Here is a 23,751-nt window from a genome sequence, read left to right on the forward strand (position 1 = left end):
ACTTTTACGTTTAGGGCAATTAAATTTTCCTTTTGATTTAGGTCTTTAGGTGGGTTCAAAGATGTCCTCTAGGAAACGTGTTAGGTCTCGTTCACGTTCTAGTTCTCGCTCGAGTCTAGAAAAACGAGTCAGACTGCTAGAGTCTTTGTTAAATAGAAAAAGCACGTGCGAAAATCGTTCTTCCCGAATTTCTTCAAAGCGAGAATATCAGTCTCGCAGAAGAAGGGACTACAGCGAAAGCTCTAGTTTCGAGTCCCAGTCTTCTTCAGGGGGTAATAGCCCGCAAACCGAGTCTAAAGCCTTAGATCGCAGTCCATCAAGTGGCTCGGCGGGCAATGAAGACGTTCTGGTTTTGCATGATGAAGAGGGTCTAGATGAAGAGACCATTAAGCTTTTGGGTGATGACCGGGATTTAAAGAAAACCAATAAAATTGAGTTAAATGGGGCATTTTGACTGTACGTTGGGAGAACCTTTTGGCTTCAGGTTTATCAAGGGAAGCCCGAACTAATCTAATGGAGAAATATCCAATTCCTCTTAATTTGATGCATTTGAAAGCCCCAGATCTTAATGTGGAGGTAGCAGGTATATTATCTAAAAGTTTATTAAAAAGAGATAAGTATTTAGCTAGTTCTCAGACTCAGTTGGGATCAGCTTTGTCAGCTTTAGGCTGTGTTTTAAATTTATTACTAAATGAGTCCACTGCAGATAACAACTCAGTGCGTAAAGCTGCTTTACAGCCAGCTTTGGATGCAGGTCGAATTCTTGTAGATCTGCATTATCAATTATCTCAGAGTAGGAGGTTTTGTGTTGTACCCTTATTGGATAAGATGATTAAGCAAATTGCTATAAACAGCAAGGTGGAAACAATGCTTTTTGGGTTAAAATTAAGGCTCAGAAGGAGATTGAGAAAAACAGTAGGGAACTTAAGAGCATTCAGTCAGTTTCCTTAAAGCAGGCAAACACAAGAGGAGGTCCTAGTTCTTTAAACTGGAATGCCCCATCTCGGTCTTACAGACAGAGGGAACCGAGATATCAGAGGGGGCAAAAACCTCTTTACCGACAGGAGAAAGGCAAAGTAGAGTGGGGGAAGGCCGAGGAGAGGGCCTATGCATACAGGAAGAAGTAAAGGTAGGTAAACATGGGGGTAGACTGAAGCATTTTGTAAAAAGATGGAGAATAATAAATCCTAAGCCAACAATAATAAGTTGGATTAAGCAGGGTTATCGTCTGCATTTTCAGGGCCTGCCCTTGCGCAGTTTATCAGGGCAAAGAAAACAACAATTTTCCGTATTTGAAAAACAACAAATTCTTAAAGCTTTAAATAAGCTATTAGTTTCAGGTGCTATAAGAAAATGTTCACCATCTTCTCGCCAGATACTGTCTCCCTTTTTTCTAATAAATAAGCCTAATGGAGATAAACGCTTTATCCTCAATCTCAAAAGACTAAATCAATTTGTTAAATCTCCTCACTTTAAAATGGAAGATTGGCGTACAGTTGTTAAACTTTTGCAGGCAGGTTGGTGGATGACAACTATTGACGCTTTTTTCCTGGTCCCAATTAATTCTTCTTCAAGAAGAATTTTGAGGTTTGTTTTTGAAAAGAATTGTTTCGAATTTGTTGGTCTACCTTTTGGCCTTTCATGTGCGCCATATGTATTCACAAAGATTATGAAGGCTGTAGTTGCACACCTACATAAGCTGGAAATTTGCTGCATCATTTATTTGGACGATATGCTTATTCTGTCTCAGAGTGAGCACCTGGCCAAATTTCACACTAGAATTTCTATTGATTTGTTGGCTTATTTGGGACTTGTTATTAATTTTAAAAAGAGTTGCCTGTCTCCATCCCAAAAGTGCAAATTTCTTGGTTTTTATTTTGATTCTGTCTCCATGACAATCTCATTGCCTGAAGAGAAAAAACAAAGGATTATCTCAACCATTAAAGTTTTTTTGAGGCTGTCAGAATGTAGAATACAGTTTGTGGCTCATTTATCTGGTTTACTGGTATCTACTTTGCCAGCTGTAAAATATGGGCTATTATATTTGAAAAATTTGGAGAGGTTCAAAGTTACTGCTTTAGTTAATGCTAATCAGAAATGTCTTATTAATTCTAGGTTATTAAAGAGAGACTTAAAATGGTGGTTATCTGCTATAGAAAATGCTTCTCAAGTATTTCGACAGGATGTTTACTCTGTCGAGATTTACACGGATGCTTCTAATACTGGTTGAGGAGCTCATTGTGTTGGAAGAGAGGCTCATGGGTTCTGGGACTCTGGAGAAAAAGAATACCACATAAATTATTTGGAGCTTTTAGCTGCTTTTAACGGCTTAAAGTATTTTACAAACAGTTCTCACTTTGGCAAAAATGTTCTCTTGAGAATTGATAATGTAACTGCGATTTATTATATAAACCGTATGGGCAGCATCAGAAATAGAAAACTTAATAAATTGTGTCAATCTATTTGGAAGTGGTGCGAGAAAAGAAATATTTGGATACATGCTACCTACGTAGCCTCTAAAGACAATTTGGCAGATAGGAGCTCCCGAATTACCAGATGTGAAACTGAATGGGAATTAAATTCCCATGAATTTGATTTAATAGTTTGCAGATTTGGATCTTTTGATGTAGACCTTTTTGCGTCATTTTATAATAAGAAATGCCAGCATTACATTTCCTTGTTCAATGATCCCCAGGCTCTAGCAATAGATGCTTTTACAATCCCTTGGGAAAATTTCTATTTTTACGCTTTTCCACCCTTTGCTTTAATCGCGAGAGTTTTAAAGAAAATAATCTCCGATAGAGCAGAAGGAATTTTGGTGGTTCCCTATTGGCCATCACAGGCTTGGTATGCATTATTCTCCAAGCTTTTGGTTGACACTCCTTTATATTTAGGACCATCTAATAATTTAATTTTTTCTCCGTTTAGAGATCAGCTGTTCCCTGTAAAGGATCTTACCCTGGTTGCAGGACGATTATCAGGGAAGCCTTTTTGCTAAAAGGTATGCCTGAAGAAGGTTTGCCAGTTATTTTGCAGTCTTTATCAGCGTCCACTATAAGACAGTATGATTCAGCATATCGGCTTTGGTGGACATACTGTACAGAAAAACAATTGTCAGTCTACGGAGCTTCCTTGGATCAGGTGATTTTGTTTTTCAGGGATTTATTGGACAAAAGAACTTTTAAATACGGCTCGTTCAACAATATTCGATCAGCTTTATCACTGATTTTTCCGGATAATTTTAGCAGACATCCTTTTATTAAGAGGTTTATTAAAGGCATTTCGAGATTGCGTCCTCAAAGACCTCGTTATGAGTTTACTCGGGATCCTCAGATGTTATTGGACTTTATCCATAACTTAGAGAACGAAGAGTTATCCTTGGAAAATCTCACTAAATCAGTTATTTGTTTATTGGCCCTGGCTACGGCACAGAGATTTCAGACATTCGCCTCCATTAAGGTTCAGAATATCTCGTTTTAGTACCTCGGCCGTAGGAAACCAATTAGGCTAATTCACGAAAAATCATAAAAAATTAATATTTTTCCCTCAAAACGCCAATTTTTTTCAAAATGTTTTTAGAAGGGTCATGACTGAAAGGGTTAATATACCGTATTAGTCGTGACCCGACGTCCAATCGACTCAAATTTGTATTCCCCAAAATAGTGCAAATACGAGTAGAAATGCCGTCGCCCCAACGTCGGTTAATCGAACGTTGAATCAACGTCCAAATGCCGTTTGGGCATTATTCATAGTTCTTAGAAAACACATGTAATTAGCATTAATTCTTCGATATAAATAGGAGCTGAGCAGACACAAAAAGTTAAATTTGCTGTAGGATGTTAATCAGTTGGAAAATAAATTGTACGTTAGATAGATATTACTGATTGCTGGTCCTTGTTCACTCCCAATGTCAACTTCTGCACAGTTACTCAGTTCGCCATGCGTAGATTGACATTTAAAGGAATGACAATATTTCTAATACTTCAGCATTTAGTTGGAAATTAAATGAAAATTATTCGGCCAGATATTGTGGATAGAACAATGCTGCAAATGGCATAACAGCAAATCGAAATCGCAAATAAAACTACACACCACCCGCGCCCCAATCATTAGTTTATTATTAAAATTAAAAAAAATCCAAGATTGACCTGGATGACCTTTTTTTGCTTCTCGCTTCACCGGGAGAATATCTGTAACAAAAAAAATATATTATCACGAGAATATAAGAAATGTCAATGTGTTTTAAGTTTTAACTCGGTTTTAACCAATGTTAGCTGAAGCTTGAATTTATATTGTAGCATAAAATCAGTATAAAAATTCATTATACATTGAATTACCATTCAATCTAGTCCACAGGTGGTCTATTTCTGACCATAAACAAGTTTAGAAACGTACGAAAATTATACGCACAGTTGCGAAGAAGGTATTTACCATACACATCTGTTCGCATGTTTTCGTATACGTAACTTAACGTATAATATCAGAAATTTACTGACTTTAAAAAAATTTATTTTATGCAAAACACGTATCTGTTAGCGCACGAGAAAACCCACCAGTTAAAAACAGCGCACGGGAAATGCGCACTTTCCAGCGTCCTCACGGAAAAGGTACATTTTTTCAAACAAATCAACCAAAAAATAGATAGTTTTCAGACTAGTAAGAATAATGAAAAAAACCTTTCCTACTCAGGTGCGGTAAATGCACTTTTACACACTTATTTGAGTGCGGGAAAGAGTACTTTTCCGCACCGGATGCGGTAAAGTTACTTTTCCGCATTGCAAAATTAATTTACAATAAATGTAAAATTTTAAAGGTAATACCAGGTGTCCAAGAGCACCCTGGACATAGGAGATTAACATGGGAAAACGGTTTTAATTTTTTTGCGCCTGTACGGTTGATTTGATTGAAAAATCGTAGTAATGAAAGTTATAGTACCTATCACGGACTAGTTTTGTGTATTTTTTTCGGATCTCTAACTTGAGCCCTTTCGTCGTAAAACACGAACAAAAATGAGAAAATTTAAACTTTTGACCTGCACTGTATAGGCGGTTGTCGAGCAACCGTACCAGCAACAATGACCTGTTTACCCGTTTCATAAAAATGGTGGCTTTGTCAGCAAAACGGTAGTCTAAACATTAATTAAATTCTCAAGTCCTGAAAGGCTTACCGATGTGACCTTTTGTCCTCAGTTCCTTTACCTAACTTCAACCGTTTCTGACTTTTAACAGTTTTGGTTACACACAGGTTTTGGTCACACAACAGTTTATAAATACTATTGTGATTTATAATACTTTTTAAATTTCTTAAACACAAGATAATTTCGCCTACTACTACGAAATCTCGATTCAAACAGACCTGCACGAACCACTTTCAACCGACAATCTTTTTTTACCTTACATTCTTTCTCCGCTCATCTCCCCGATAAGCCATTCGAGTATTCGTTTCATTTAGTATAGCAAACTATAATACAATTTTACTCTAAACGCACGACAAAAAAAACCCGCAGCCAGGTATCGGACTTTGTCCTCTCCGATCCGAAAGGAATCTGGCCACCGACGTCATCACCCATACGCACGTCACCACCAATCATCTCAAAAACTGTACCAATTAATTTATATACGTTGCAGGTTATTATGAATTTTGTAAATGTACTTTACCCTTTAACCATTAACCGTATTAGCAAAACAATATTAAAACATTAAATATCTCGAAAACGGACAACATTTAAGATCTAAAACTAGTATACTTTTTTTAAATAGAAAACATATTAGAATAATATTTTGAAGTCGTATCTCCGTTTCAACTGCGTAAAAAAAGTTTAAGTCCTTTTAAGCAGCTGAAATAGTTGCAGATAGCGTAGTAGTAGCAAAATAGTAGTAGTAATGATGTAGCTCTATGTCCCATTACTTATGGTCCACCCTATACAGGGTTATTCACATTATTCGACACGGAAGATTGCGACTAACCTATTCACTTTCAAAAAAGTTTTGATTCTGGGATGGATATTGAAGGTAGGTTTTAAAAATATTTGCAAGATGTACCGGTTGTCCCAAATGCAGAAAAAGTATCAAAGTCATGTTTTTTCAATTGGAACATCTAGTATATTACTTTATTTTCAGAATCTACGTTGAAAATAAAAATTAATTGAAGTTCATTGATGTTTGATAGGTCTAAACTTTACAGTTCCTCAGATATTCCTAAATTTGTAAAAATGTAGAACAAATATTAACATTTAAACATTCAACCTTCCTTTGAGATTTATTGACCAACATTGGTTTGGGCGCTGATAACAGATTAAGTTTTATGATCCAAAACTAATAAATTGTCTAGCTCATATAGGGGGTCTCAAAAAATTTAATCAAAAACTACAATTTTGAAGTAGTATAAACTTGTCAAAATTAAATGGAACCCCACCAATTTTATGGTTACAAGTTACAATATATGCAAAATTTAATTAAATGGAACCCCACCAATTTTATGGTTACAAGTTACAATATATGCAAAATTTAATTACCTATCGAAAATTATTAAGGTTTCATACCGCTAATTGTTAACGTTTTCTTGGAAAATCGACATTTCTTAAACTAGAGCTGACTTTGACTGATTTTTGCAATCGTTCAAAGATCACTTGGTATCTTTTCCAATTACATATCTATCGTTCTAATCTGAGTAAAGCTTAGAATAAAATAGTGGCTTAATACTTTGTAAATTTGCTAAACAAGTTACAAAAATAATTCATAAAAATGTTTAAAACGGCGACAATTCGACTACAAACAGAAACATACCTACTCCGTTTTTGAGTCCTTCAGCAACATTATTAAGTATCTTAATGGATATACTCCTAAAAATTTCGCTAATTCGCTAATCTGTGGTCATTTCTCAAGGGTATCAAAAATCACTCAAAATCGGTGCGAGTTCGAGAAATGTTAACTTTCCAAGAAAACGCAAACAGTTAGTCATAAGAGACCTCAATAATTTTCGGTAGATAATTAAATTTTGCATCTACTTTAACCATAAAATTCGACCACCATAAATAAACCATTCACTTTGATTTTGACAAGTTGTTAAAGTTTAAAGGTTGGAATTATTGGGAGAAAAATTTTGAGACATCCTGTATGAGCTAGACAATTTCTCACCCATGGATCCTAAAACTTGATCATTTAGCAGTTCCCAAGCCAATTTTGATTGATATCAAACATAGGTTGAGTGATTAAACAATAAACCTTGTTCTAAATTTTTACAAAATAACGAATATCTGAGAAACTGTAAAGTTTAGACGTACCAAACCTCAATATCAAATAAAATACTAAGTATTCCATTTGAAAAAATATAACTTTGATACTTTTTCTGCATTTGGGACAACCGGTAAATCTTGAAAATATTTTTAAAAGATACCTCCAATAGGTCTACATCCATCCCAGAATTAAAAGTTTGTTGAAAGTGAATACTTTAGTCACAATTTTCCGTGTCGAATAACGTGAATAACCCTGTATAATGTATAAAAAAACAAATGTTTTAATTTTGTATGTCATTAACCACAACAATTTAAAATGTTTATTGTTCAATTGAATTGTTAAAGACAATTTTCAGATTATAGTTTAGTTAAGATAACAAAAAATGCAGGTAAAAGTTGAAAAATATAAATAAATCGCAGACATTTAAATTAGGTAGGTATATGACATACTTCACAAAAGTTGAATTGTAAAAGCTATCAGAAAAATAAGTAATACACAGGCTGTTCCAATTAAAAAAGTCGAAATTACTTAAGCTGAATCAGTCAACAGGGTGTTTCATAATAAAGCGTTATACAGGATGTTTCACGATAAATGCGTTATATTTCAGGGTTTGATTAAACGTCAAAAAATAACTCTATTGTGCTATATAAACCATGGTTCAAAGATAATGTTTCGTTATGTAGATACAGGGTGTTAAAGTTTGGGTAAAAAAATCTAAATTTATTTATTTCATCAAAACAATAAGAGATATTTTCGTAAAACTTTTTAGGTGTCAACGATAAAGTTTGTTTTGCCATTAAAAAATATATTTTTTATTTTTGCTAGTGGCGTCTAATCGAACAAGTTATTGACCATTTTTGCAAAAAAAAAATATGTACGCCACTGTTTTTCCATAAAATGCAAATCAGTTCTGAATTCCTTATTCAATTTAACACAGAAAAGGCATCTAGTAACTTTTTGGTACGTCATCTCGTTTTCGAATAAAAAATCCTGCAAAAGTACCATTAAAATTAATACTAAATCTTCGAATTTCGTCTCTATTCAATTTTAAAATTTTGATTTATCCAGTTTTTTAATAAAAAAATAGGAAGATACTGCTTGTTCCTATCGAATTAAAAAATTTTGAAAAAAACTAAATTAATAAAAATTTAGATATTGATTAATAAACAGTCGACGATTTAGTATTGATTTTATGGGCACATTTTCATGATTTTCAATTTTTTATTGGAAAAAAGAAAGGTGTACCGAAAAGTTACTAGATAGCTTTTCTGTTCTAAATTAAATGGGTAATTCAAAATTGATTTGTGTTTAATGGAAAAAAGAGCAGTGTACATATTTTTTTAATTTTCGTAATTTTTTTGCGAAAATTAAAAAAATATGTTTTTTATTGCAAAACGTGCCTTATCATGGACAGTTGACCTACAAAGTTTAATAAAAATATCTGAGACCGGTTTGAATAAATAGATCCAAACTATAACACCCTGTATCTCCATAACGGAACATCTTTGCCCCATGGTTTATTTAGCAAACTAGGGTAATTTTTTACTTTTAATCAAACCATAAAATATGACGCATTTATCGTGAAACACCCTGTATTTTAGGGTTTGATTAAACGTCAAAACAAAACCTAGTTTTTCAATGTGAAATTTTTGCACCTCCATTTTGTTTCCTGTTTGATCGCCTCTTCAGTGGATGGTGCACGAGTTTTAAGATCTTTTTTTCCCCCTAGGGTCTCACCCAGCCCTAAATGGGTCTAGTTTAAGTTTTTTGTTTAATTTTAATTTAATGTGCTATAGTTAGTTTTTTCTCCATAATGAGGTAACTATTAAATTTCCTTATAATCCCTTTAATCAATTGTTACATGTGTTAAATTTTACAGCATTGTTCACCTACTTAACTATGTTATAGTCACTAATTCGTTATAACATGGGTCTCTCTGTCTCTCCCCTTGTAAAAAGACAGTAGTCACATTGATCGATCGATTTAAGGTACGTTTTCTCGTTTTTTAACATCTCGTTTTTTAACATTAAACTTATGGTACACCATGTAAAGTAGGTTATTCTTGTAGCTCCTGAAGATGGTCATTTATGTGACCGAAACTTGTTGAGCAGACCTTACCATCTAAGGTCATAATAAAGTATTGTGGAGAAGACTGTTTGTCATTTCCTTCCTTTCGAAAACCTAGTTTTCTATATAAACCATGATCCAAAAATGTTTCGTTATGGAGGTACATGGTCTTAAAGTTTAAAAAAATAATAATAGTCCCTTTGGAGCAAGATGAATGTTCTGACGATATGTGGTATTTTTTAAATAATGCCTAAATGAATTCTATTTAGACTCACAATTGCTTCTATAACATTTTATTCATTATGTAGCTAAATTTTTAATAGTTTTATGAAATTGAGAAAACTTAATTTGACTTGAATGAAAATTTAGTTTAATTTTAATTCGCAGGTCTACATAGACGTAATTAAAAACTTAATTTTTGTCCATAACAACACGTAGTAAACAAAGTAGTCCAGGTTACTTTACTCTGGGTTGATATCGAGGGGTAGACCGCCGATAATTTTTTGTACACCAAAATGCCTTTTTGCATACGAAATACCTTTAAAATACCTCACAATGCTTCGATTATGCCTCATAGTGATAATGCCTTAAAAAAACAGCCTAAAATGCCTCTAACTGCTTAGAAATACATCAAAATGCCTTTAAATTATTTAAACTGCCTTAGGATACCTTAAAATGTTTACACATTTGTTGCTTTCTTAAATACAGACATAGAAACAGTTGAAGTAATTTAAATTTAGACAGTAATAAAATTGTAAGAACTATAGGTCACATGACTTGATAATTCAATTTTTGAGCTTGCAACATTGTAAAGGCTAGTTGACATTGTCAAAAACAGTCACGTGAAGTTCAAAACGCAGTTTAAACTTTGAAAAATGGTAAATTAAATTTAAAAGGTTGTTAAAACTTAACTTGCAAAATACACGTTACGTGACGTTGAAAATGCAATTCTGCATGTTCTTTCAACACTGTAAAGGTCAGTTGACATCTGTCAAAATTAGTCACATGACCATTAAAATGTGGTTTAAAATTAAAAACTGGCAAATTACATTTAGACTATTTTAGACATTTGTAAAAGCAAGAGACACATCATGTGACTTTGATTATGTCATTTTAGAGCTTGCAACACTGTCCAAGCCAACTGACACCTGTCAAAAACAGTCACATAACTTTAAAATGTAATTTAAATGTTGATCATTTGGTAAATTAAATTTAGACATTTGTAAAAGCTGAAATTGTAAAATACACGTTGTGCGACGTTAATAATACAATTTTGAGCCTGCAACACTGTAAAAGCCAGTTGACACCTGTTAAAAACAGTCACGTGACCTTAAAAATGTAGTTTAAATGTTGAAAAATTGGTACATTTTTATAATAATTTGTAATGAATATTGTTTCAACTCAATATCATGTAACAAAGATTTTACCATAATAATTACTTGTGCCTATGCTGTTATGTTCAATTTTCAGTCAATTTTGTTATATTAATAAACTACATTTTGAAATATACAGACAATGCCCCACAATACTCTCAAATGCTTTATAAATATCTCAAAATGCCTCGTAATGTCTTGTAGTAATGGAAAAGTGCCTCATAATACCTCGAGTGTGTACACCAAATTACCTCGGCATTCTACCCCTCGGTTGATATGGAGAATAAGTATATTTATTAATACTACAACTAAAAACTTGGGTAAACCCTGCCTCATATACTACATATAATACATATTAACTCAAGGTTGAACAATGCAGTCTACAAAGTGAACAATGATGATTATTGTATTAAAGGTAAAACCATATTGAAAACTGCATTGCTTTTTATTTTAATGTTACTATCATTAAAATCAGTTAACTCACCTGAAAACTTCCTTTTTTAATCCACTGTTGTAATGTAGATAGTTTAAAATATTGCACAGGATTTTATTCTTCTCCAACTTGACTTGATTGCAGTCCCTGGGAAACGTAGTCACTTTCTTCATAAAAGTTGTGCTTTTTCAACCACATGGAAAAGTAGTGATGTATGCAGCATATACCAGTTGCAGATCTGTAAGACTGGCCTAATTAGTTACTAGAACCACCCTTAAAAAATGTTAGTACAAAAATGTGTAGTAATGATGCATCAGCAATAGCATGGTTTATTACATAGGTTAGGTATGAAATTGCCATCGTAATCTTACCTGGGCCCAGCAGCTGTTGCATCCATTATATCTATCAAAAAACATACATTTCCTTGATATTAGTGTATAATTTTCATTAATTAAATTATTGGATTTTGTCATAAAAATATAATTTAGCAGCATGTTCTAGGTAGTTTTTTTTGACATAACAAGTGACAAGTGGGAATTTTACTTCAACACAACAGATCCAAGAGGGCGGCCCCATCCGCAAAACCTGTTTCCTCAAAGCGATACGTCGCGTGACGTCACAGTGGATGCTCGGCTGCACAGTATGAACTTAAAACCAATGGTTTATTCTTTACATTGAACAAGTGAAGTCCACCTCTACTGAGTGGAGGTATTACTTTCCTTCTGACAAAGTATTTATACTATAAAGTGATACGCTTGAATAATCAAAATATCTAAAAATTCAGCTTTATTAAGTATTGGCTTATTTCTTTAAACAAAAACATTGCAGCTGCACAAAGATGTTTGCTTTACAATCATAGTACTAGATAGGTAAATATTGTCTCATATGAGTAGTTTCTACCCCTATTAGTTGAACTCACACCAAACTACCTTATTACTGCTATTACTGTGAGTTCCCAATCAAACTACCCGTCTGAAAGGACTTTCACGTTGTGACTTGAGTATTAAAAGACTGACTGGTTGTGTCTTTGAAAAAAAACTGTATTATCGGGGGTAATATCCCTAGTGCATTTAATTTTTCCGGAAAAATTCGGAAAAACGAGTTTCTAAGTATTTCCACAGGAAAAATTAGATGCACGAGGGATATTTGGTAAGATTATTTCCTGAGTTAAATAAACATTTTATTTTATTACAACATTTTTTTAAAATTAAAACAATGCTTAATAAGAACCATAACTTTCAAGCCAGAAAGGGTAATTACTTCAAACTCATTTTAAATTACAATTAATATAAAAATTACAATTATTGTAGGTTACAGGAGTATTGTAAGCCATATCGGTTAGATTGTTTTTAATTATGTTTGTAGTAGCACTATTCTCTATGTTGCTGTGAGGAGTGTCAAACGATTGATGGTGTTGGCTCGAAGAAGTGTCTATTTTCTGTTTTTTCAAGGGAGCTTCGAAGCTTGTAGATGGTACATTATTTTGGACGGTTCTTAAAGCAGTAATGATACTTGAATGATGTTCTGTCCATTTGTAGATATGGTTGGATAGACGCAGCTTTAGAATGTCCTGTGATTTTGATGAGTTGCTGCTCGCCTACACCGGCCTTTGCAAGATTAGTAACAGCAGTTGATCGCATAGAATGGTTAGATATTTTAATTTCTTTCGTGTTCACACCTGTTTTTTGCGCTGCGTCTTTTGTCCATTTTAATAGTTCATTTCTTCCAACAGGAACGTTTTTAAACCATCCAGTGTTACGATTGGACTGCCATGCTGAATTTGGTGTCAAAAACAATCTATTTGTTGTTATTTTAGACGTTCGTTTGTCCAACAGGGATTTGTACAAACGTACCGGACAAAACTCAGGGTTTTTTGAATTAGGAACAAGCCACTTCCTATCGCACAGATTTTTTGCACCACCTTGTGCAGTTTTGCTGAAGACTGTATTGTACTGAATCCTTCCTGAAACAAGGGATACATAATTTAACTTAAATGTCAAAATATCTTTTGTAGTGTGATTTTAAAGTAGATTTATGTAGCTTTTATTTTTTTTGGAAAAGCAAAAGGAATTTTTGTGGTTATATATCGTTTTTGATTTTATTACAAAAATAGTATAGCTAGCAAATTTTGGATGCTAAAAAATGACAAACGTGATTTATACAAGGTATTGCAAAAAAGACATTAAAAAATTGCGAAAACAGATTTTATGCCAAGATAAAAAGTATGCGCACATATTTTGTTTTGATATAAGCGTTTTTTGTGCCAAATTACAATAAATAGTTACAGATTTTGATGCAAAATTAAAAAGCAAGATCTCACCTGTTTTGATCCCATAATTATCAGTTTCTTCTTTAAAATGTTCTGTTAAGCAACGAGCCGCTTCTCCGCCTCTCCAAGCAAGCTCAACTGCTGCAATAAAGTAAAATTTACGCTGCAACCCGGTTGGAGTTGTCTCATCCCATAAGGACACCATCTTGTAGTACTCGTCCATATTTAAAGAAGCTGAACTTGTTTTCCATTTTTCTTCATGTTTCTCGAGACTTCTCCTTTTCGCATTTCGAGCGTCTCTACCTGGCTTAAAGGTAATGTCGTGGAATGGGTCGAACACGATATTAAATTCTTGAAAATATTTTTCCTGTAGTTTTTTGGCAACGATATTCCACATTACTTTTACACACAGTTCTTTATAGTTTTTTCCATTAGCTTTACGCATGTTCCATGCCCAGTCCTTGAAGATTAAATTTAGCTCGCCTGTCCTGTAGTTGTTATCTGGAGTAATTGGTAATTTTTTTGCTTGGCAAAATTCCATAAATTGCTTCCAGATCGATGTGTGAGTCTTCTGAGTATTTAGTGGAACACTATTTTCAACAGCCCCGTTAATTTTACTTTCGGAAACATTTCCAAACCGATTCATTTTGAGTTTCAGTTGAAAAATTAATAAATTCGTAAGCGTCGTTTGTGATTTTTGTTGTTGGTAACGGTACATAGCAACACAGCATAGAAACCATCAAGTTTGTTTTTACAAGGCAACTTGTCAAACTTGCATGAAACTGCTGACCGCTAAGTTGACAGTTGTTAAGTGATTTTTTCACTTAAAATTTACATTTGTTATACTAATTCTTGATAGCGATTGGTCAAAATTGATAGGAAGGAAATAATCAATAAAAAACCGGGAAAAAAGGGGATGCCTACTCACCAACAACGTGCCCCACATACATAATCATTAACAAAACATCAAAGTTTAAGTAAGGTCAGAGCCGCTTTCTTTTGACACTCAATTCCAATCATGTTTCGCGACCATGATTTTAGGATTCGATCGAAATCCTTAGAAACATGATTCATTTTCGGAAGACGAAAGAACATGTGCTGGCTCTTTGGAAGTTGTTATGTCAAAAGTGTTATACAAAAGTCAAAATACAGACATCTTTTTAATTTAATTTAATATTATTGTTATCGTTTTTGTTATAAATGGATGATTTTATTTTGGTAAGCTATCAATCAAATCAAAAACAATATAACATCTTCTTAGTTTTAATATGGATTTTAAGAAGAGCTTTTAAAAGATTCTGGTACGATTTCCTCTTCTTCAGAAGAAGACGAGGAAGAAGATTACCAGCCTCGAACAAAACGCAGAAGAATTGTGGACTACATGAATACAATAGAAACCTATTCAGAGCTGGAATTTAAGCAACACTTAACACGTTTAAATCGAAGTACATGTCAGAAGATAATTGGTAGATAAAATTTTTCTATTTTGAAAAATGGTGAGACCTGTACTTAATATCTGATAGATTCAATGTGACTATCAGTAGTTCACATCGAATTATAAGTGCAGTTTTGCAATATTTAGTTGAGATAAGTAATGACCATATAAAATGGCCAAACAGAGAAGAAGCTGAGATAGACTCCCAACGATTTCTATTAAAAAAAGGATTGTCTAACATTATTGGGGCAGTGGATGGAAGTCATTTGATGATTGTGCGTCCTTTGCAGAATGAGCAAGATTATGTTAATAGAAAATGCTATCATAGCATCCTTCTGCAGGGAATTGTGAATTCTAGGAAGGCTTTTGTAAGCATAAAAGCTGGAGAACCAGGTTCCATGCATGATGCCAGAATGTTGCGCAGATCTGCAATGTACAATTTGGCTGAAGAAAATTATGATGGTCTTTTCTATGGCAACTATTGTTTGCTAGGTGATTCAGCATATCCGGCCAGAAGGTGGCTAGTAACTCCATATAAAGACAATGGACATCTATCAGAAGATCAAAGACAATTTAATTATAAACATTCTGCCACCAGAATTGTTATAGAACATGCTTTTGGTCTACTCAAAGGCAGATTTCGTCGAATCAGAAGTTTTGAAAACACTGACTTGCAGTTATTTACAAATTGTGTCATAGCCTCATGTGTTTTACATAATATGTGTATTTCATGTAATGACATTTTTGATGAAATTTTTATTGAACCAGATGAATTTGAAGTAGAGGAATAAAATGTTAGCCTTCATTATAATAAGCTGTTTTATTGGTACAAATCTTGGTACCCCTTACAAGATAAAAACTACAGGTTTTATTAGGGCTTGTTAGTTTTAACAGTTTCTTATATACCCATGTCAAAACATATTATTATGTATTAATATATTAATTATCCTTATATAATTATTATATTAGACTTACATTTATACTTCCTAAAGAACAAACAAATAATTAATTCTAGAAACAGCAAAATAACAAACTTCGGAACAAGTGAGTACCTGGTACAAAAATACTGTTATCTACTCAATCATAAATAACATTGTAATAATTCCACCTTTTTTTTCTCAATAGCAAGTTTTTCTTTTTCTAGCTCCATTATTTCCTTGTGTCTTTTATTTTTACACTCTTCTCGAAATGTACCTTTTCTTTTTTTTTTGTAAAGGGGTCTTTGTTTTTTCTGAACTACTTTCTTTAAAGTTATCACTTTTAGTAATATCACTCAAAGTATTGTCAGACACATTCTCACTAGCTGAAGTAGATGGAAGGATCGGGTCATTCTTGAGCTCACTTTTCTTCATTCCAACTTCAACTCAGGTGCCTGTCTCTGTATTTATTGGCTTATGTCCAAATAACCCATTGAGCCTATTATAAAATTTGTAATTTTTCGCCCCACGTCCTGATTTTTTTGGTCCTTTGTTGACCTGTAAACTCTCATCAAGTTGATCCACTTTCTCTCAACTTTTAAAGCAGATCGCTAAAATAGAAACCAAACATTGGTTACTAATCAGATATTAATATAGGCATACATGCTCCAAACATGTTTCTTTTTTTTGGCATTACTGAAATCTTCCATATGCTGTTCGTACAAGTCAATTAATAGGAGAGTTTCCTTCTCTGTCCATAATTTGTCCAAACAATCAAGATTGCACTGTCCTGACTCTTGTGTATCAGTAATCAATGTATCGTCATTTGTATATGGACCCTGATCAGGTGATTTAGAACTATGTTCATTAAGTAACATTTGAACAAAATGCATATCTAAAATTTCCGTAAAATATTAATACTAAATACAAAATCCATAAGAATAAACTTACCATTAGTAGCTCGATGAAATCCTCCTCATTTAACTCAAACGTTATCAATGAGTTGGTTTCAGGATCCTGAACCTCTAAAATGTTTTTTGTGGAAGCCATTGATGAATGATTGATGAATTTTATGAATATAAACTAAACTCTGTTGTCTGTATTTACAAATAAAAATAAAATTTGAGGTTATGTGTGTTGTGATTAGAATATTGACGTATGTCACTTGAATTTCAATCATGAAATCTTCGCCCCTTACCCCTCTGAAACATAAATAATTCATGTTTCGGAGGGGAAGAGGGATTACCGATCCGAATCCGATTTTCGACAGTTCGGAATCGTGTTTTGGAACTCGCAAAAATCAAAGAAACGTGATTCTTAAATCATAACGCGTTTTGATCCGAAATCACATGTCGAAAGAAAGCAGCTTAGGTTTTCAGAAAATATAATTCTTCCTGTTCTTATATTTAGGCCTTTCTCTAACAAGGTTTACTTATACCTACTCTCTACCATTTACACCACATCCTCCCACCTGAGAAACTTCTCATAAGTTTCTCAGTTAAATTTACTCTAAAAATCTTTTTGGTAATTTTACATTTCTGCCACTTCGCGTGTGTAACGAAACGGGTACTTTGCTTTTAACACTGTCACTTCCGATCTCCACGTTAGACGGTTCACTTTGAGTGCACAACGGATCGGGTACTCTGCTTTAATCACTTTCACTCCCGTTTTCCGCGTTAGGCAGCCTATGAAGCTCACGTGGTCCTACCTCAAAAGGCAGGACACTGTCTGTGGCGTAGCTCCACAGATCCCTTTGAGCTATCGGTAACTTCCTTCATGACCTCGATTTCGAAAGCAAAAATCCTCTGGACAGGACTCAGAACCTGCCCTCCTGATGTACGAACTCGCACCAAACGCACTGTTGCATCCTTTCCAGGAAACGTTTCGACAATTTGTCCAATTGGCCAGTCCATACGTTTGTCATTATCATTGCCAACGAGAACTATTTCTCCCAATTTCACACGACGAATAGGTGATATTTTACTGGTAAACAACTTTAAATGTCCGAGGTATTCATTACGAAAACGTCTCCGTAAATCATCTCGGAGTTGTTGCAAGCGTCTTATCTTTCTAGACCACATTAATCGGTCTACCTCGTCAAAATCAGGTAATCCTTCTGCTCTTGCAAGCTCTCGTATATACTACATTGAAGGCGACAAAACACATGTAAGTCAATGGGCGAGACTTCATCACGTCTTAACATTCGCATAACAAGGTGAGCAAATCTTCGTATGACAGATGAGCACGTCCCAAGGTCTTCCGTAGCAATTGTTTTAAGAGGCCTATTAATCTCTCCCAAAACCCTCCCCACCAAGAGGCCGTAGGTGGGTTAAATTTCCAAATTATCCTTTCGGCAGCAAAACTTTTTCCCGAGCAGTTCCAATCCAACTTTCTCAACAAATTCTCGGTTCCGACAAAATTGGTGCCATTATCGGAGTAGACTATTTTTGGCCTTCCACGTCTGGATACAAATCTTCTAAATGCTTTCATAAAACAAGCTGCTGAAAGGGAAGTGGCCAATTCTAAATGCACCGCCCGGTAGACTGCACATGTAAAAAGACAAATCCAGACATTGTCTCCACCTTTTAGATATAGGGGTCCGGCCAGACCAACATCACTGACTTCGAAAGCTACTGCGTCTCCAACCCTTTCTGCCGGCAGTGCAGGTGTTTTTACATTCAACGGTTTTGCTCCATGTCGTTTACAAGTAACACATTTTGTTACGATGCTTCGTATGTACCATCTTCCGCCAAGAAGCCAATATCTTTCTCGAAGAATACTGATTAAGCCCTGCACTCCTGCATGACAGGTTTTCTCATGTGTGTTCATCACTAATTTGTCCACAAGGACATGATGAGAAGGCAATAAAATTGGCATACGGAAGTGGTAAGAATCCTTTTTATTGACAAGACGAGTTTTCAATCTTATCAATCCATCTTTATCACAAAAAATGTCTAAACACTTTAAACGTTGGTCATCTTTAGTAAATTGGGATTGTTGCACAATTTTAAGAACAACTTGCTCGGCAGCGTCAATTTCTTCTGCAGTAAGGAAACCAGTTCGTTTTTCCAAATGTCGAGCATTGTATGAAAAACGAAACATCCAGCCAAACATCCTAATTGTTTTTAAATATCGTGAAAAATATGTTAAGTGCCACTCATCTTCATTATTGATCATAGTAGTCGTTGTCTTTTTCCTTTCATTCTCGACTTCAAACTTAAATGGTTCCATCTGCGGCCAGGACTCTTCACTGTCATGTAACCATTGGGGCCCTCCCACCATGGGTCTCCAACAAGGCCTTTGCAGAACATCCTCTCCATGGTAAGTCTGCGGGATTTAAATGCCCAGGAACATGTCTCCAAGCCGATATAGAAGTAAGCGATCTAATTTCCTTAATTCTATTGTGTACAAATGCTGACCATTCTTCGTTGTGTCGTATCCAACAGAGCAACGTAGACGAGTCAGTCCAAAAATGACAAGGCACATGCTGCTCAAAATTAGATTGCACTGCTATCAATATATGCTATAAATACAACCTACATGCTATCGTGGCACTCAATAATTCTAAACGTGGAATAGTCGTCGTTTTTATAGGCGCCACTCGGGATTTTGCAGCTAACAAATGAACTGATACCCCGGACGTGCTTTCAACCCTCACGAATATTGCGCAGGCGTAAGCTTTAGCACCAGCGTCACAGAACACGTGGAACGCAAATTTGGTGTGGTTCTCCAAATGAATCCATCTAGCAATTTTGAAATCTCGCAGATACTTTAATCCAATTATTCAGTCACAGAAATTTTGCTTTGTTTCTGGATCTAAAGGTGCATCCCAACTGAGTTTATTCTTCCACGTCTGTTGTAATAGCAGCTTTGGAAAAAGTGTAGTAGGACCAGCAAATCCAATCGGGTCAAATATCTTCTGAGCATAGGATAAAATGAGCCGCTTTGAAATGACAGTATTTTCTTTAAGCTCATTTAAATCTAGATTTATTGATAGAGTGTCACCATGAACATTCCAAGCTACTCCCAGCACTGGGGTTTCCGCGTGTTCATCCTTGACCCATGGTGACCATCCAGAAGTGGATCTGGAAGATGGAATTCCGTCCATGATAATTCTAGTAGCATCACTAATGAAATCTTGCAAAGTAAGCGGAAGCTTTGCGGATATCAGAAATAATCCCAATTTTGTTCTTTCTAAAACCCAACAAAATACTTGGGATCTCTTCAATGAGGTTGGGTACCTTTTCTAGACACTGATTTAATGAAGGACTTTGTCCTTGTTTTGCGCTTGTTTTGGCTGGAGGAGCTTTTTTCAAATAAATTTCCCTTATAAATCAAACACAATTTATTTTCAGCTTTCGCTCCAAAAACCTATTTTCACATTGTTAACATCTAACCTAATTAATTCTATTGTGTTCTGTCATTTTTCATTTTTGATAACTCCTTGACACACGCGACACTGTGGACAAACGCACGACTGACAGACACTAGAGATGGGCGCACACTTGTTCTGCACATTGGCCTGAAGCCCCCCACCTTGAAGGTCCCCTTCAAATCTGACAACTTCAGAGGACTTTTGTTCTTCGCTGTCTAACATTTCCGTGGGAAGCACACACAGTTTGGCAAATGACCGCTTCACAACTCCCTTGGCTGTCTTGACAGAAGCAACCCTAGCTATGCCATCTTCTTTAAGCAGAACCAAGCTTCCTCGTTTTAATACACCTTCGTGAACGTGCGATTGCCATTTTGTCCTCACTTGGAGTTTGCTGACATATTCCAACGACCACCTGGTCCAAAAATGCTGTTTCCACTGCTGTACTCTTTGGAAGTGGGATAATCTTGTCTCCTTGGCGGCCTCTGGGAGTGACGTGAGTTCTCTTCCAATTAGGAAGTGGGATGGTGTAAGAGCAGTAAAATCGGATGGATTAGAGGAAATTGGAGTTAGTGGGCGGGAGTTTAGGATAGCTTCTATTTCGATTAAAACCGTTAATAGCTGTTCATAAGTTAACGACGCGTTGCCTACTACTCTTTTTAAATGTGATTTACAAGACTTAATGCCAGCCTCCCAAATACCCCCAAAATGAGGCGTGTAATGTCTGTATAAAATGCCAGGTTATATCTTGGTTTGAAACACTTTCTGATATGAAATTTTGTGAATTTTTAAGAAATTTACCCAAAGCCACCAGTTCATTTTTGGCCCCCACAAAATTGGTGCCGTTATCTGAATACCCGTGTAATGGTTTTCCCCTGCTTCTTCCAATAAATCTTTTAAAGGCAGCCATAAATGCTTCACTGGTCAATTCGGTCACCAATTCAATGTGTACCGCCTTGGTCGCAAAACACACAAATAAACATATATAACACTTCGATTTTTTGGAGCCCCTACCTTTTCTATCTCTTATTAGTAATGGACCTGCAAAGTCAACACCCACATTACTGAAAGGTGGTGCAGGGTTCAGTCTGGATTCAGGTAAAAGACCCATCACAGGAACTTTTATCCTTGGATTGGCTCTAAAACATTTCACACATTTAAACACGGTAGCTCTCGCAAGACTTCTACCTCTAAGAGGCCAGTATCTTTGACAAATGGAGGATAACAATAATTGTGGACCAGCATGCAAGAGTCTTAGATGTTCGAAACAAAATAAAAGCTTAGTTAGAGGATGGCTATGTGCAAGAACTACAGGGTATTTCCTTTCATATTTGACATTGGCAAGTGTGAGTCTTCCTCCCACCCTCAGAACACCCTCTTTATCCAGGAAAGGATTTAATTTCATTAAACAACCCTTAGTTATTGTTGAATTTGGCTTGTTTAGCTGTTGGATTTCAGAGAAAAATGACTCATACTGAGCCAACTTAACCAAAGTGTTTTCCGCCTCATTCAACTCCTTTGCCGATAAGGGACCTACATTTTTTAAACTTGATCTAGTATTTTGTCGAAACCTTAAAATATAAGCCATTATGCGACGCATTTTGGAAAATGATGAAAATCTCTCAAATGGAAACAACGAACAAATCTCCACTTTAAATATTTGAGTCTTTTTCTTCAACTCAGGAACTTCGCCTTGTGGTTGGAAACGCGTCATAGGCCATGAATCCTGAGTTTGAGAGAGCCAAAATGGCCCATTCCACCATAAGTCACTACTACCAATTTAGCTTGGACAAACACCTCGCGGTAAAAGATCTGCAGGGTTCTCCCTAGTAGACACATAGTGCCACTCAGACATTGAAGTAAGTGATTGTATTTGAGCTACTCGATTACTAACAAATGTTTGAAGAACACCAGATGTATGTATCCAGTTAATACAACCGTAGAATCGCTCCACAAGAAACAAGAGTTAACTGGAAATGTTATCGAAGAACGCACCTTCTGCAGTAGATTTGCTAATAATAGAGCAGCACAGAGTTCCAGCCTAGGTATACTCAGCGACTTGAGAGGACATACCTTACTTTTACCACACATAAGCTTCACAGTAATTCTACCACTTACATCAACACTACGTATGTACCCACATGCTCCATACGAATTTCCACAGGATTTACACAGAGAACGTGCCTAGAAATTCTCAAATTATTCACCTGCTCGAGATTTTCCTTAAACTTACTCCAATGTCTCTTAATGTCCAGGGGAAGTGAGTTATTCCAGTTGAGATTCAAAAGCCATAACCTTTGCATCACAATTTTAGCTATCACTATGCAAGTACTCACTAAACCCAAAGGATCAAGTAATTTTGCAATGCAAGAAAGAACTCCACGCTTAGTGACTTCAGTGTTATCATCAAATTTTTCAACATAAAACATGAATTTGTTTTGTTCACACGACCAGTAAACACCTAACGCCTTATGTTGACTCTGATTACCAAAGATAACATTTGAATTTGCTTCTGACCTGATATGCCTAATTACCTCTTCGCTGTTAGAAGCCCACTTTTGAAGTTCAAAACCAGCAAATTTTAAAATATTAGCCACCTCTTTATAGATTTTTAAAACTTCTGCTACTGATTGGCCTCCTGTTAAAAAGTCATCCATGTAAAAGTCCCTTTCAATAACTGAAGAGGACTCAGGAAAAACTTCCCTATTTTCGAGGGCTAATTGTTTTAGACATCTTACCGCTAAAAATGGGGCAGAAGCTGTGCCGTAAGACACAGTGCACAGCTCAAACGTTTTCAACTTCTCTGAAGGATCACCACGCCAAAGAACTCGCTGAAGGCACGATTGATCTTTTTTCACCATAATCTGCCTGTACATCTTTACCACATCAGCAGTGAGTACCACATTATGTTGCCGGAACCTCAGCATCAAAGAAATAAAGTCATCTTGTAGCACCGGACCCACTAGCTTAATATCATTAAACGATTTTCCGGTATTTGTGACTGCGAACCCATCAAAAACGACCCTTAATTTAGTTGTTTGACTATTCTCATTTGAAACACCATGATGTGGAAAATAATATGAAACAGCTGACTCACTTTCATTCTCACATTCAATCATATGACCTAATAAAACGGCCCATACACTATACAATTAGTTGTACGACAAGTTGTACAATAGATTGAACAGACAATTGATGCGACAAGTTGCACATGATTTTGGCCACAAACACAAACGATCTGAGCATCAATCGGTCTTAAAGATTTTCAGTACGTTTTAAACTTCTGTAGCACACAAAGCATCATGCCGCGTACGTTGTCAAAAACAACTATAGCAGCAATAGTGGTCGCTTTAGTTTGTGATGAAAAAAAAGTTAGGAAAAGTAAAAAATGGTGCAAAAACTGGCTATTGCAGAGGCGGATTTTCACACATATGAATTTGCTGAAAGAATTACGCACCTGTGAACCATCAGATTTTAAAAATTATCTAAGAATGGACAACGACGCATTTAATTTATTGCTAGAATTAGTCAGGCGGAAAATAACACAACAAGACACACAACTGAGGGATGCAATTAATGCCGAAGAAAGATTAACCGTCACACTACGATATTTGGCAACAGGAAATTCTTATGAGGACCTTAAGTTCAGT

General features: G+C 35.4%; 1 protein-coding gene and 3 long non-coding RNA genes across 6 annotated transcripts in view; 1 reads left to right on the plus strand and 3 right to left on the minus strand.

The window, feature by feature from the left end:
- Positions 1-23,751, minus strand: part of LOC145735648 (uncharacterized) — a 189,858-nt gene that overhangs the window by 143,731 nt on the left and 22,376 nt on the right. The window lies entirely within an intron of this gene.
- Positions 2,029-7,524, minus strand: LOC145735477 (uncharacterized). Its single transcript, XR_014179686.1, has 2 exons — positions 5,168-7,524; positions 2,029-4,190 (listed from the first exon to the last, which is right to left on the minus strand). It is a non-coding gene; the product is annotated as an uncharacterized LOC145735477 (long non-coding RNA).
- On the plus strand, positions 8,887-9,385 carry LOC145735448 (uncharacterized). Of its 2 annotated transcripts, XR_014179677.1 has the most exons (3): positions 8,891-9,053; positions 9,115-9,223; positions 9,304-9,385. It is a non-coding gene; the product is annotated as an uncharacterized LOC145735448 (long non-coding RNA). The 2 variants fall into 2 exon arrangements; XR_014179676.1 differs by having other exon boundaries at positions 8,887-9,053; positions 9,115-9,385.
- LOC145735597 (uncharacterized) lies at positions 11,757-14,158 on the minus strand. Of its 2 annotated transcripts, XM_081989575.1 has the most exons (3): positions 13,429-14,158; positions 12,787-13,071; positions 11,757-12,715 (listed from the first exon to the last, which is right to left on the minus strand). In XM_081989575.1, exons 1-3 carry the CDS (start codon positions 14,093-14,095, stop codon positions 12,669-12,671), a joined length of 999 nt encoding a protein of 332 aa, XP_081845701.1. In that variant the 5' UTR covers positions 14,096-14,158; the 3' UTR covers positions 11,757-12,668. The 2 variants fall into 2 exon arrangements, with proteins under 2 accessions (XP_081845701.1, XP_081845700.1); XM_081989574.1 differs by having other exon boundaries at positions 11,757-13,071.

The sequence above is a fragment of the Ips typographus genome, linkage group LG11 (assembly GCF_016097725.1).
Source record: "Ips typographus isolate SLU linkage group LG11, UJ_Ityp_2.0, whole genome shotgun sequence".
NCBI lineage: Eukaryota > Metazoa > Arthropoda > Insecta > Coleoptera > Curculionidae > Ips > Ips typographus.